General features: G+C 49.9%; 1 protein-coding gene across 1 annotated transcript; it reads left to right on the plus strand.

Moving 5' to 3' along the window:
- The first annotated feature begins 1,464 nt into the window (after positions 1-1,464).
- LOC141950255 (acrosin-like) lies at positions 1,465-4,062 on the plus strand. The gene is made up of 5 exons (XM_074884833.1): positions 1,465-1,703; positions 2,016-2,213; positions 2,549-2,814; positions 3,076-3,221; positions 3,706-4,062. The coding sequence occupies exons 1-5, from the start codon at positions 1,618-1,620 to the stop codon at positions 4,060-4,062; spliced, it is 1,053 nt and encodes a 350-aa protein (XP_074740934.1). The 5' UTR covers positions 1,465-1,617.
- The last annotated feature ends 8,507 nt before the right edge of the window (positions 4,063-12,569 follow it).

The following is a 12,569-nucleotide window of genomic DNA, read 5'->3' on the forward strand; positions in this document are numbered from 1 at the left end:
CACGTGTGAGTAGCTCCTTGATCCCCCCTTCTCTCCATTTTCTGTGCTTATACATCCTCCTCATCTTCCCCGACTCCTCCCTTTCTCCGCCCTTATCTCCTCTCACACAAGGGACCCACCCCTGGTTGTTTTTCCCCCTTGCTCCCAGGTTTGCTCCATCTGTGAACACATTTGGTGTTTCAGGTGCTATTAGTGAGGTCACCTTGGACTTCCATGGCATTCCTCATGCTGTTTCCTGGGTACTGCTGTCCCTGCCAGATTCCTCTCCCTAAAATGACCCCATCTCTTCCTTCAATTATCTGTGAACCGCGGCCATCTCCCACATCATTCTCCCTTAACCACCTGCCAAATCTGGTGCTGGAAGAGCAGAGAATCCACGGAAGACAAGATGCCTTCTCTCAGGCCACCTTCTGCCTGCTCTGAGCAGATCTGGGGCACCACCTTCAGGCCAACTTTCAGAAACCGAAGCGGCCTTGAGTCCAGTTTGGGGCCCAGCCCTGGTGCCTCTGAAGCCGTGCTACACCTCAAGGGCCCTGAGAGCAGCTGTTCCACTTTCAGACGGAGCCTGCCCTGGCATCCTAGGGACCAGGCTGGGCACTCAGCTGTGTGCCTTATGTCTATCCACACAAGCCAGGATGCCAGCAGGGAGCTCCCACAGCTTTCGTGAGCTTTGAGGCTGCCACTCTTCAAGCCACGGCCTCCAGGGACCCAGCCCTGCTCGGCAAAGGCAACGCAGGTGGCTGGCTCCTGCTTCTCTCCCGTGACTGCCCTGCACGGCCGCATGTGAGCATGGCTCCGCCATACAGCTGCAGAAGGCAGACTGACGAGCTGAGGCCGATCCAGGATTGACCAAAGCCATGGAGAATGGCATGTGGGGCTGAGAGCAGGAGCAGCCTTCTCTGTTTAGGGCTTGCAGTTGCCTGTCGTCGGCCACGTGTACCAGGTGCCACAACCGCCCTTGTCAATGCTGGCCCAGAACAGCAATAGAGCGCACAGACAGCAAGGACAGGAAGCCTGCCAGAGGGGGGTGCTGGGGCTGACATGGCCAGTGTGGACAGTGCTGCATCTGTGCCGGAAAGTTGACACTGCTTGGGTCTGCTCGGTTTATTGCACTCGCACATCACTGCTTGCCTGCCGCGGCTGTAACCAGATCGGCTCTGCAACACCCAAAAGTGCGTACTGCCTGTAGTAGTCACGTTCTCTGGTGTACGTTTGTTGGGAAGGACCTGGTGGCAAAGGGCTGCAGAGAGCAGGGGGCAGTGAACTCCCCGAAGAGGCTGTGGTGCCACACTGGGTTTTTTCCTGCTCGCCATTGGCAGGCGGTGCTGGGGGCCGACGCTGCTGCCTGCCACAGGGCCTGCACACCCCGTCCCGCAAGCCGAGCATTCAGCGGGGTCTGTCGGGGGTGTCCGATCCCAGCTTCTGCCTCCCCTCCTGCTTGGAAACCCCCATGTTTTCCCCCCCCGCCCCTAGAGACCACCGTGCCCAGCCCCCGGAACCAGCGACACTGTGACATCAGCCCCGTTGCCAAGGGCACCACCGGCACCGCGAGCCCTGTGGGCACTCTGTCAGCTGCTGCACTGGTGGTGACAAGCCCTCGGTTCTGGCAGCTGGCACATGCCGCTGGCAGCGATGCGTTTGCTCCCGCTCCTCATCCTGCTGGCCCTGTGCTGGCCTGCGCACGGCGCCTGGGACAGCTGTGGGTAAGTGGCCGAGGCTCTGGGAGGGAGCTTGGCAACCTGATGGGGTTCCCTGGAGGGTGCCTGCTTGTCCCCCGTGGCCACACCACGGCTTCCTCAGCCCCATGCGGGAGCCTCGGCTCCTCGCAGCACCCGGGCTGCTGGCACAACTCGCCTGCGGGGCTAAAGCAGAAACGGGGGCGGCCGCCCACCCACCCCACGGGGCTCCGTGGCCTCACTGTCCATGCAGCACCTCGTGGGGAGGGCAGACGGCTGACCTTCAGCCGGGACAGCAGTAAGCCATAGAGCAGGACGGTGATGAGTTTCTGGTTACAGGACCTGCGGGCTGCGGCCCATGGCTGCTCACTCCGGCACCTCGCGCGTCGTGGGGGGCACAGACGCCCAGCCAGGGGCCTGGCCCTGGATCGTGAGCATCCAGGATCCCTACGCAGCAGGCACGGGGCACATATGCGGAGGGTCCCTCATCAGCCCGCAGTGGGTCCTCACAGCAGCCCACTGCTTCATCAAGGCCAGGTAAGGAGGGCCAGGAACGGGGATATCCCCCCAGCACTCGCAGGTGCCCCGTCCGCAGCATCATGTGCTACTCCCGTCCCCTTTTCTTGCGGTACACCCACTGCCTGGGCACTGCAGAGCCCCGCTGAGAGGCTGCTCAGGAGAGGGCTGGGCTCCTGCCACGGCTTCCTACAGCCTCCAGCTCGACACGCCATGAGCCCAAGGCATGCAGGGGCAGTCGCAGCTTCCGTAGTGTGCTTTCCTCTCCCCCATGTGAAGCAGGGGGCAGGGAACTGCTGGGCTGCTGCAGCATGTGGCTCCTCTCCCTCTGAGCCCTCTCCCCATCTGCCTTCCAGGCACATCACCATGTGGCGCGTGGTGATCGGGGCCACCCAGTTGACTCATCTGGGCCCGGAGGCCCAAGTGCGCAACATTAAACGGCTTCTGGTTCACGAACACTACAGTAGTATCTCGGAGGAGAACGATATTGCACTGCTGGAGTTGGACCAGCCTGTCCAGTGCAGCTACTACGTACAGCTCGCCTGCGTGCCCGACGCCTCCCTGCGAGTGTCCAAGCTGACGACCTGCTACGTTAGTGGCTGGGGGTCCACGACGGCGAGAGGTGAGTTCCCAAAAGTGCTCGTTTCCCGAGTGCGAGCTCGGCACACGGGGGAGGTGGGCTTGGCTTCCTGACAGCAGGGCTGAGAACCAGAGTGCGGCTGCGGGGTCGTGTGCCCATAGAGACATGGGCCTGGCCCAGGGCCCATGGCCAGACAGAAGGGCAACGCCAGTGCAAAGCCAAGCCCCAGGGAAGGGCTCACCCAGACAGGGCAGGAGACCTGGCAACGAGCTGCTGGGTGTTAATTCCTTTCTGTGCTCACAGCCGCAGGATCAACGGATGTCCTGCAGGAGGCCAAGGTTCACCTCATCAACGTCCGCCTCTGCAACAGCAGCCGGTGGTACGCAGGGGCCGTCCACCCCCACAACCTGTGTGCTGGCTACCCGCAGGGCGGCATCGACACCTGCCAGGTAGGAGCCTGCGACAAGGCAGCGCCCAGCGGCACAGGCAGCCCCGGTACAGCCGCCCAGACACACCCCGGCACGGCCTTTGCCTGGCCAGTCGCCCTCCCACCGCTGGGTCCCCACCGCTGGCGGGGCTCACCTCCCCTTCCCCAGCTGCAGGCCCTTGCCCAGGGCCCCACTGGTTCCAGAGGCCCGGGACTCTGCCCAGAAAGCCCATCCAGCGCTCCTGGCAGCCCCGAGGTCCAGATCCCAATCCCAAAACATCCCTCTTGCACACAGCCAGCATCGCTGTGCAGAGATGAGAGAGAGCCCTACCCCACAGGCTTACTACCCTCTCCCTGACAAGGTGCTGCAGGCCTCAGCACTGAGCAGAGCCTCTCTGTGCAGCGGATGCAGCCCTGGCAGGTGCTGGCAGAGAGAAGGAGCCAGCCCTAGTGCTGCCAGTGGCCACCTGACACCACCTGAACCCTCCCTCTCTCCTCTGCTGCAGGGTGACAGCGGTGGTCCTCTTGTCTGCAAAGATAAGAATGCTGACCACTTCTGGCTTGTTGGGGTGACCAGCTGGGGGAAAGGCTGCGCAAGAGCAAAACAGCCTGGAGTCTACACCTCCACTCAGCACTTTTATGACTGGATCCTGGTACAGATGGGGCTGCACCCAGCAGCAACGGCTCCTCCAACGCCACAGCCAGTCTTCACATCAACACCCTTTCAGAAGCCGAGGCCAACAACGCAAGCGGGCAGCTCTACGGCCTGTCCATTTCCACGCCAGAAGCTGGCGGAATTCTTTAAGCTGCTGCAGGAGCTCCTGCAGGGCCTGTGGGGGAAAGAGGCTCCAGCAGCAGCATGAGCAGGACCCAGCTCAAGCTGCAGCGCACCGCGACCATCTGCTGGGGCACTGCCTGCTGATCCAAAGGCAGCCTCAGTGTCAAAGGCTGCTCGGTCCTGCCCACACACACAAACGCTCCAGTTGAGCATTCCAGTTGTTGAAATAAAGTTGCTGGTTTTCACCATGCTGCAGTCCAATTCAGTCTCCTGTGCAAGGCAAGGATTCCATGCCCGGCACCTGCAAAATGAGGCTGCAGGCAGCCAGGTCGGGCACAAAGGGAAAGAGTCACTCCGAAGGGCTGGTCAGAGGGGAGGGTGAGGGTGTGGTGGAAGAGGGGGGCGAAAGGTCTTGGGGACAGCAGTTGGAAACGCAAAGTGTCTTACGCCGGCTACTGGTGGGACTCTTGTGTGTGTGTGCGTGTGTGTGTGCGTGTGCACAATGCACCAGTGAACTTGAAACTGGACTCTCTTGTGACACAGGAGACACAGATCTGGAAAGACCCACGGTTTGCCCCGATGACTGGGTAAGGAGCTTGACATCCAGCCATGGATATTACATGGACTTAATTTCCATACCGTTAGTTGAGGAATCTCTGCACGTGCTGTGCTTATGAATCGAGGGAGTGAAGGTGTGTTTATGTTTCGCTAGTAAACACCCAATCCTGATCATCTGGAAAGGCAGAAAAGGACTGGCCTGTGCTCATGTTTATGTAAGCGGTGGGTACGAGTACATGGGCGCTGGTAAAGGCATCGCTCTGCCTGTGTCAATCTGTTTTGCCGTTCACATTAATTGTGTAACTCTGTGTGTGTGTTTGTTTACGCGCTCTTTGGACGCAGCAGAACGTGGGAACAGCAGCAGCCACATCCATCAGACTGGGACAGGAGAAGCCTCCGGGGTGTGAGAGTCCACCGGTGGGACCGGAGAGTCCACCAGCTCTCGTGGACCTGAAAGGAGAAATCCCCCGTGTTCAGAAGTCTGCTGGATCTGGCTGCTCTGTAACAGAATGGGGAAGGGGGCCCAATGAAACTCTGCAGCAGAGACGATGGTGTGGACAGAGAGGCAGCAGTGCCTGGGCTGTGGAAGCAATGGGGAGGGCTGGCAGCTGGACTGGCACTGGACAGTCACTGGGCTGCCTGCTAACAAAAGGGCAGGAAGGATGCAAGCTCAAAGCTTTATAAAAAAAGTGATTTGGTGTTTGTTTTCTCCAGTAGGTACCATTAAAGCATCTGGGCAGGACCCTTCCCTGCAGGCCCAAGAGTGGCTTAGCTCTCCTGGCAAGCTTTGCCTTGAAGCAGCATGCAGTAACAGCTCAAAGTTTTGATAGCCAGCCAGCCTGTATGCTGGCACAGGAGGATGAGTCCAGATGATCCCCCTGTTCCCACAGAAGCCACAGCTGAAGTAGTTCACACTCCAGACGCTGGCCCGTGAGCCCTGCCCAGGCAGCCGCTCCCTACCTCTTTGGGAGAAGCTGGATTAACTGTTCTGCAGACTGGGCCTCTTCATTTCCTAGTCTGGGTGGAACACAGCAAACAAAGACAAGGCACAGGACTCTCCTGAGCAGTGTCCACTCACACATAGAACACTAAGAATTCACCTACACACAGGTTCTGTCTACAATACGGCTGTAACACCACATCCATATGCCTCAGTCCTCCGGCACAGTCCGTGCGATCCGTGCATTCAAGGCTGGCTTGACACATCCTACAGGAAAGGCTTTTATTAGGCAAGATCTATCATGCCCCAAACCACACCCCTGAACCAAATGAACTTCCCTAGACTGCAGTGGGAGCCCAGACACCTTCTTCAGGTGGACACACCTCGTCATAGCTGCCATGATTTCTACCATGAATGCCAGCAAGGAAGCCCATGTCTGACACTGTACTGATGGAGAACAGCAGGAGGCTGGTCCTGAGGGTATGTGTTCTCTCGCTGATGCTGAGCAGAAAGCATTATGCACTCTGACAGGATGCAGGAGACAGACCACAACCCAGATGACAACAATAATGAGTGCCTAGCTGTCGTTCCTGAGAGGAGGGAATCATCCAGTGATCCGCAGAGGAAGGTGAACAGCTTTGCCAGCAGGTCTGTTTAGACACTGTAGCCCAGAGAAGTACCACAGAACCCTGCAGGCCGAATTACCAATACAAAGGCAGTTACTGACTGTATGGGGGAGGGGAGCCACATAACAGGTTATGCTCCTTTTCCATCAAGACATCCTGCAATTTTTATCTAGGTACTGCTCCAATCAGCTTTTGAGTTCTTGCTGGGGGAAATGGGCAGTGGGGTAAGGACAGAGTTGGAAGGACATCGCTTGAATAAAATTTAAATGGATCAAATCAGTATTTTTAATTGCTAGCAAAACAAAGAAAAGAACCTGTAAGACAGCATGCAAGGTCAGTAGAGGACCCAGCTATTCATCTGGCAAAATACAGCCCTGAAAGACTAATACTCAAGAACTCATCTGGACCTAACAGATGTATGACATTCCTTCTCAGCCAGGTCAGAATCCTGAGATGTTGAAAGAAGATATACTGGATATACTGAAAGAAGATATCACTGGAAGAGACAAGAAATACAAGGCAGAGTAATCATAAAAAGCACTATACAGGAGAAGTGTCAGCTGGGACCGTTATTTGTCAAACTCCCCCAGATCACAGCTGTGACACTACCCTTACCGTGACACAAGCAGGACCCTTATGGTAATAGGTGCATGGGTGCTCTGGAACCTCTCCTGCCCAGCCGTGTCCCAGAAGTCTGTACACACGAAAACCAAGCTTAGAACGACACAACTTCCCAAGCCCTGCGTTCCTCACAACTTAAAGCCAGGACGCAAAGTCCAGTCCACCTACTCAGGGTCACAAATTAGGTTTCACCTCACTGATCTGAAAGATTCCAGGGCTGAGATTATGCAAAACTAGGGCCTTTTCTTAGCTAGGCTTAGCTATGAGTAGTGCAGACACTGAACATCGCTATAAACATACTAGCAAAAGAGAAGTCATCAGTAGACATGACTTGTAAAGGATAGTAAGACAGAGCTCGTCAAAAGTGCAAAGAGTGATAACAATATACGATACTTTATCACTAGAGATGACAACAGGAAACAACATCTAAACGTCTTGAAACAGCTTGATTTCTGACACAGTGATAAATAGCCAGGTGCCTGCCATGGGAATTGTTCCCTCTCCTTTCACAGGCAGGAGTGGCCTTGGGAGGGGAAGCATTTCCTCCAAACTGCCCGGGCAGGGGAAGGGAAGGTGATCACTGCTGTAGGGCTCGTTCTCTTCAGATCTGATCAAAGCACACTGGGATTTTGACCATTTAATGTAAAGAGCTGTGAATAACGGTATTCTTCTTGTTGTGGTCCTCAGAATCCTGACACTGTGGTCAAATCAAGTTATATTTTCACCCTTCCCAGACTATTAACCCAATCCCAGAATATCGTCAGTGCAACAAACTCTGTATTACCTTATTCATTTAGACCCACAAGATGATATGGCTTAGAGACACAGAACAAAGAACAGGCATTATGCAATGCTAATCCCCTTCAGCAAACAGCAGATTAAAAAACCTCCACAGAGTTCATGGCTGCTTTTTGTCCCTTCATGATTTTAGTAGATTTGTTTTCTTCCATTACAGATAGCAGACACTCTGTTCTACAAAGTGTCCCAAACACCCTACATTTTGGTGGGAGGGTTGCTGAGGGGATCAGGGATGAAGGACAGAAATCTACAGGCAGTGAAGCTTCATTAATTCCACTAATCACAGACCAATTTGTTTACAGGAAAGTTTTGTGGTTTGTTTGTTGTTTGCCTTACAAGGGTGAACAGGTGTCCTAATATCTTCTGTGTGTGGAGTAACAGAGGAGCAGCCACTACTGAGAGCGCTCTGCTCAGCCTCAATTCATGAATGGGAAAGTGATTCTGCATTCGACAGCAAGGATAAAACGGAATCCTGCTGTTCAGTGGGAGACAGAATCTAAGTATCCTGTAATATAGTTTGCTACATCACCACATGTCAGGCTTGACTTTCCTAATTTACACCAGTAAGTTCTTACAGAAGAATAAATCTTTTCAACTCAAGGCTTCTGATTTACACCAGGGCAAATGGAAGTGCAGGAGGCCCTTCTTATCCTAATAAAATGTGTCAGCTACTGTTAAATGCAGTAATGGCAGATACAATAACATGTTAGTATTGTATTGCAAGATAACAATATCAGCACTGGATTGAAAGGGGAAATCAGTTACTGTTTGTTGTTGTCATTTACACCACCATTCTCAAAAATCAATTAATTGGTTGCAGTGCTCTCCAATTCCAGCTGCTTTTTAATTAAAACAATGAATCAAACCACTACTAAAAAGAAATCAGAAGCACCCACTTTGGGGAAAAAGTTTTCAAAGGATGGCTTTAACATACGCTATTGCGTTCAATTTTAGGTGATACAAGGCCACACAGAAGGTATCATTTCCTTCAGTAAAGTCACACCTGAAACTATATGGGGAGTGTTTTTTCTCCTTCCGTTCCCAGATTCTTCCATGGTACAAGGGTGTTTGGCCGCAGATACATAGTTTGTAGAAGACAGTGCCAACAAAACACCAATCACAATGCAAAGACCCCTTGTCTAAATGATTCTCATTAACATTTTAAAAAAAAATTATTCCGTTTTTTAACAAAGACAGCCAGTTTAAAGGTGTTTGGGCTAGAGCTTTCAGCACTATTCTCATTTTCAAGCTGAAGTGCCCTCTGCTGGCCACGATTCCAGGTGCCTTTGCTCATACATTTCGTATGGAACTTTTTCTAAACATCAAACTTCGTTAGAAGAGGGCAGACTCCTATAACAATATATCATTTAACTGTTGAAAATGATTTTCCTTTTTACATCAACAGGATCTGCATTAGGGGAAATTATAAAGGGCATTTAAACTTTGCGCCAAGAATCGAAACTTCGTTGGCTTTGCTCAGGTGCTCTGATTCTGTGGATAGATGACAGGCAGGTGAATGAAGAAGAGAACAGCAAAACAGGTGGACCAGTGCTACAAACACAAAAGAGAAGATTAAGTGTGATGGAACAGAGACTGCAGAAGAGATTCAGCATGGAGATTCAAGAAGAGAGAGCATACAAAATCCATCCAGGAACTAAACCGTTAGGCAGCTACATCCTTCCTCTTCTCCATACTGCAAAATGTAGTTGCTAAAGGGTTTGTGCAGGTTTTGGCTGTCACAGCATTCAGAACGACAAAGACAGAGGGGCTAAACCCAAATATACAGGGGAAAAGACCCCCCAAACATTCAAAGAGGTTTTGGAAGAGAAAGTATATCCTGGATCAGTGGAGAAAGGGACAAAGAACACAAGTGACCTCAAATTCAGGTCCAAGATGCACTAGGAGAAAAGAAAGTTAGATATCATTTGAAGGGGAAAAAAAATAAATTAAAAAGTCAATAAAACCAGACTTTCCATTTGGCTAAATTAGATTTCAGCCCTGAACTTACCTAGGATGGTGAGGTCAGATTTCTCCACATCATTTCTCTGGTCAGCAGATGGGTAGGTCATCCTTTATTTCTCCTTCTGAACCTTCTCTCAATCTACAGATGCCTGTAGACTCGAGAGCTGCTTCCTCCGATTCCCTGGCGCTTTGCAGCAATCTAGTTCTTCAGAGCTCAGCGGGGGTAACAGGAGACTTGTCTGTCTTTGAGGACAGAGGACAGCTTCAGCCAAAGAATGTTAGCTTTGTGAAGCAGCAGTAAACTCCTGAGAGGTACCTGCCTGGACCCGAGGAAGAACAAATTACTCCCGAGCTGTTCCATCTTTTCCTGCTCTTACCTTGCCATCCAGATGCTTCGTGAGGAAAACAACGCAGAGGAGACATGTTTTCTTTCCCTTATATATTACAAGCCAAAAATGTGCATTTTTTTTAGGATAGGGTGTTTCTCTGGTAGAGATGAACAACAGCACTGAGGCAGTAAGAAGGATCTGTAATGCTGAGAACCACAATTAAAACTTAAAACTGATCTCAGGCTGCCCTATAAATCTTTCATTTTTCTTACCATTATCATTAGTTAGACTTGTATAACAAAACAAATATCATCTTTCAAAGGGCAGGTGGAGAAATCAGGTTTCATGCTTGCTAACTGAAAGACCTGATAAAGGAGACGAAGTATTAAGATGCATCCAGATCATTAAGTCTTTGTCTTCAAAGGATTTTCGTCATTAGCAAGTTACTTTTCATAGAATTTTTGGGTGCATGTTGAAAATATTTTATTGCCTTCACATTTAACATAAAGCTCAAACACTACAGAAAACTAATTTTCACTGTTTTGCTAAATCTGAAGCAGTTTTAGGCTATTAGGATCAGTTTCCTAGTGCATTACATGAACTTTAATGTCATCAGTGAGAGGGGGGAGGGATAATCAGGCTTAATAGGCTTAGCCAAAATACAGCCACTGGCATTCAACCACATGCCGATAGTTGCCAGCTTTCTGGATCTCTGAGGCTACTGCACCATCTCCAACGCTACTGTACGATAAATCAATTTTTTAAAAATGTAGCCATAAAACCAAGGTCAAACTGATATCCCCATAGCTAAAATGACCTTGCAATAATCAAAAGATGAACAGGTACCCTTCATTTTTCTGCTGAATTTAGACATGCACATAAAAAGATACTCATTTTAGTTCTGCTTTTCTAGCAATAGGTGGCACTATCAAATGCCACTTTCATAATTATCTACTGTTGCACCATAGCATTCTATATTCCAGTGGAAGAACAGCAAGGAACATGGCTGAGGTTATTTTTCTTTCTGCTTCCCCTAAACAGAACAGCAAATGCACCTTGCAGTTGTTTTGTTTTCTGTTTTAAACTGTAATCATGCTCAAATACATTTTTACACCAGTTAGAAACTTGAGAGAAATATGTTATTGTTTTTTAGAGTATGCTACTTTAGACAAGTGGCAAGCAGATAAACATGCTCCATGCTCCACCAATCTCTATGCTAATATTAATATTTTTAAAAATCATGGTTTTAAAAATAGATGTTCTGTCAGCACTTTCAACCACCTTTTTGTGACCTGTTAAAGTACATAATATCACTACTTTTCCCCTCAATTTCCATATTTTCCCAGATTTGTAGATAATACACACGGTTCGCAAATAACACAGCTTCTTAGCTTGCAAAAGAAGCACTCTGCTACTCTTCCCCTTCAACTTGTTGACCACCTTTCTCTCTCTTCTTTCTCCAAACTCACCAGTTTCATTCTCTGTGCAACTGCCCGTGCTGCACCTTTCCTTCTCCTGCTCCAGGCATGCTGGCTCTGCAGGCCTGAGTTCAGAAAGATGCTTAACAGCTGCAGCACAGAGTCAGAACCCTGAGCTCAGTATTTTTGAGGCTGATCATGTACAAAACATTGTTTTGGAGATTTGCCACTTCTCCAGTGTAATTTTTGAAGCCCCAACTCTCATAGAACATGCTTCTCACCTGAGCTGTTTGCATAAGGGATAGACTTCATAAGAAAGAAAAGTATTCCAGACTAAGTCTCTTTTGGATTTGAATTTCTTTTGTTTCAAAGTAAAATGCGCTGGAAGCCCAGAAAAAACTTCTGTTTGTCTCAAAGCAAGGAAAGAATTAAACACCAAAGCTGTTTTCTGAAGTCTTTGGGTTATTATGGCAAAAGCATCAAATCGGTCTTAAAATTGCTACGTGCCATTAGGCAACCTTCTACTTTCTCCACAGATCAGCCACTTCCCTGCAATTTCACAGCACTGTCTAAGGCAAAGTGTGCCCAGACTGCACCGACAGCGAGCTGACACGACACACTTCATGTTCCATTGCCCACTGTCCTTAGCTGTTGGTGACTCAACTGCTGTTCCCACAGAATAACGACACGCTTGGCCTCTGCCTGTGACTCACGTGTTGCTACAGGGCTTCTTTTAACTGAAACACACAGCGTGTACTTTCTGTTTTGGAGCAACAGCCAAACATGTGGTAGAGAACTTATTTACAATGCACACAGTGACAAACAGACGGCATCCTAGGAGGAAAAAAAAGGATTTCAATAGATTTTTAAAAAAGTTTTTAATTTACAGTGCAAGTTAAAGGATGCAAACCAAGCAATAAAGCAGATACAACTGACTGTTCTTTTAGAATTGAAAGAAACACTTAAGTGATATTTCTCATTAGCTACATCATTTAAGGTTCATCTTAATTTAGTCCATGGACTGCAAGATTAGAGGATCAATCTTGTCTCTGTTGGTGTAAATGGCCGTGTTTGCTGTGGCTTTAGTCAGTCAGGGTTATTCCTGACTCCAGTGATTTACATAACACCAGACAGAATGTTTTTCTTTTGTTGCCACAGCAATTCACCTGCTACAGGTTCTGCAGTTTTGGGGGAGGCGACTGCTCAAACATCCACTCAATTCCCCCAGAGCTCAGTGACATTGTTCCACATTTCTGAAATACCGATTGGGTGAACCACGACACTCACGACTTTCTAACAGCAAAAAAATGCAGCGGCTTCCAAAGCACTGCACAAATGGA

The sequence above is a fragment of the Strix uralensis genome, chromosome 15 (genome assembly GCF_047716275.1).
Source record: "Strix uralensis isolate ZFMK-TIS-50842 chromosome 15, bStrUra1, whole genome shotgun sequence".
In the NCBI taxonomy this organism is placed as follows: Eukaryota; Metazoa; Chordata; class Aves; order Strigiformes; family Strigidae; genus Strix; species Strix uralensis.

What these genes read in the sequence shown, in the direction of transcription:
- LOC141950255 (XM_074884833.1), top strand. Translation starts at nt 1,618, where the DNA reads ATGCCGCTGGCAGCGATGCGTTTGCTCCCGCTCCTCATCCTGCTGGCC. An exon ending in GGGGTCCACGACGGCGAGAG is followed by an intron (nt 2,815 to 3,075) that starts GTGAGTTCCCAA and finishes CTGTGCTCACAG; the next exon opens with CCGCAGGATCAACGGATGTC. An exon ending in GCGGCATCGACACCTGCCAG is followed by an intron (nt 3,222 to 3,705) that starts GTAGGAGCCTGC and finishes CCTCTGCTGCAG; the next exon opens with GGTGACAGCGGTGGTCCTCT.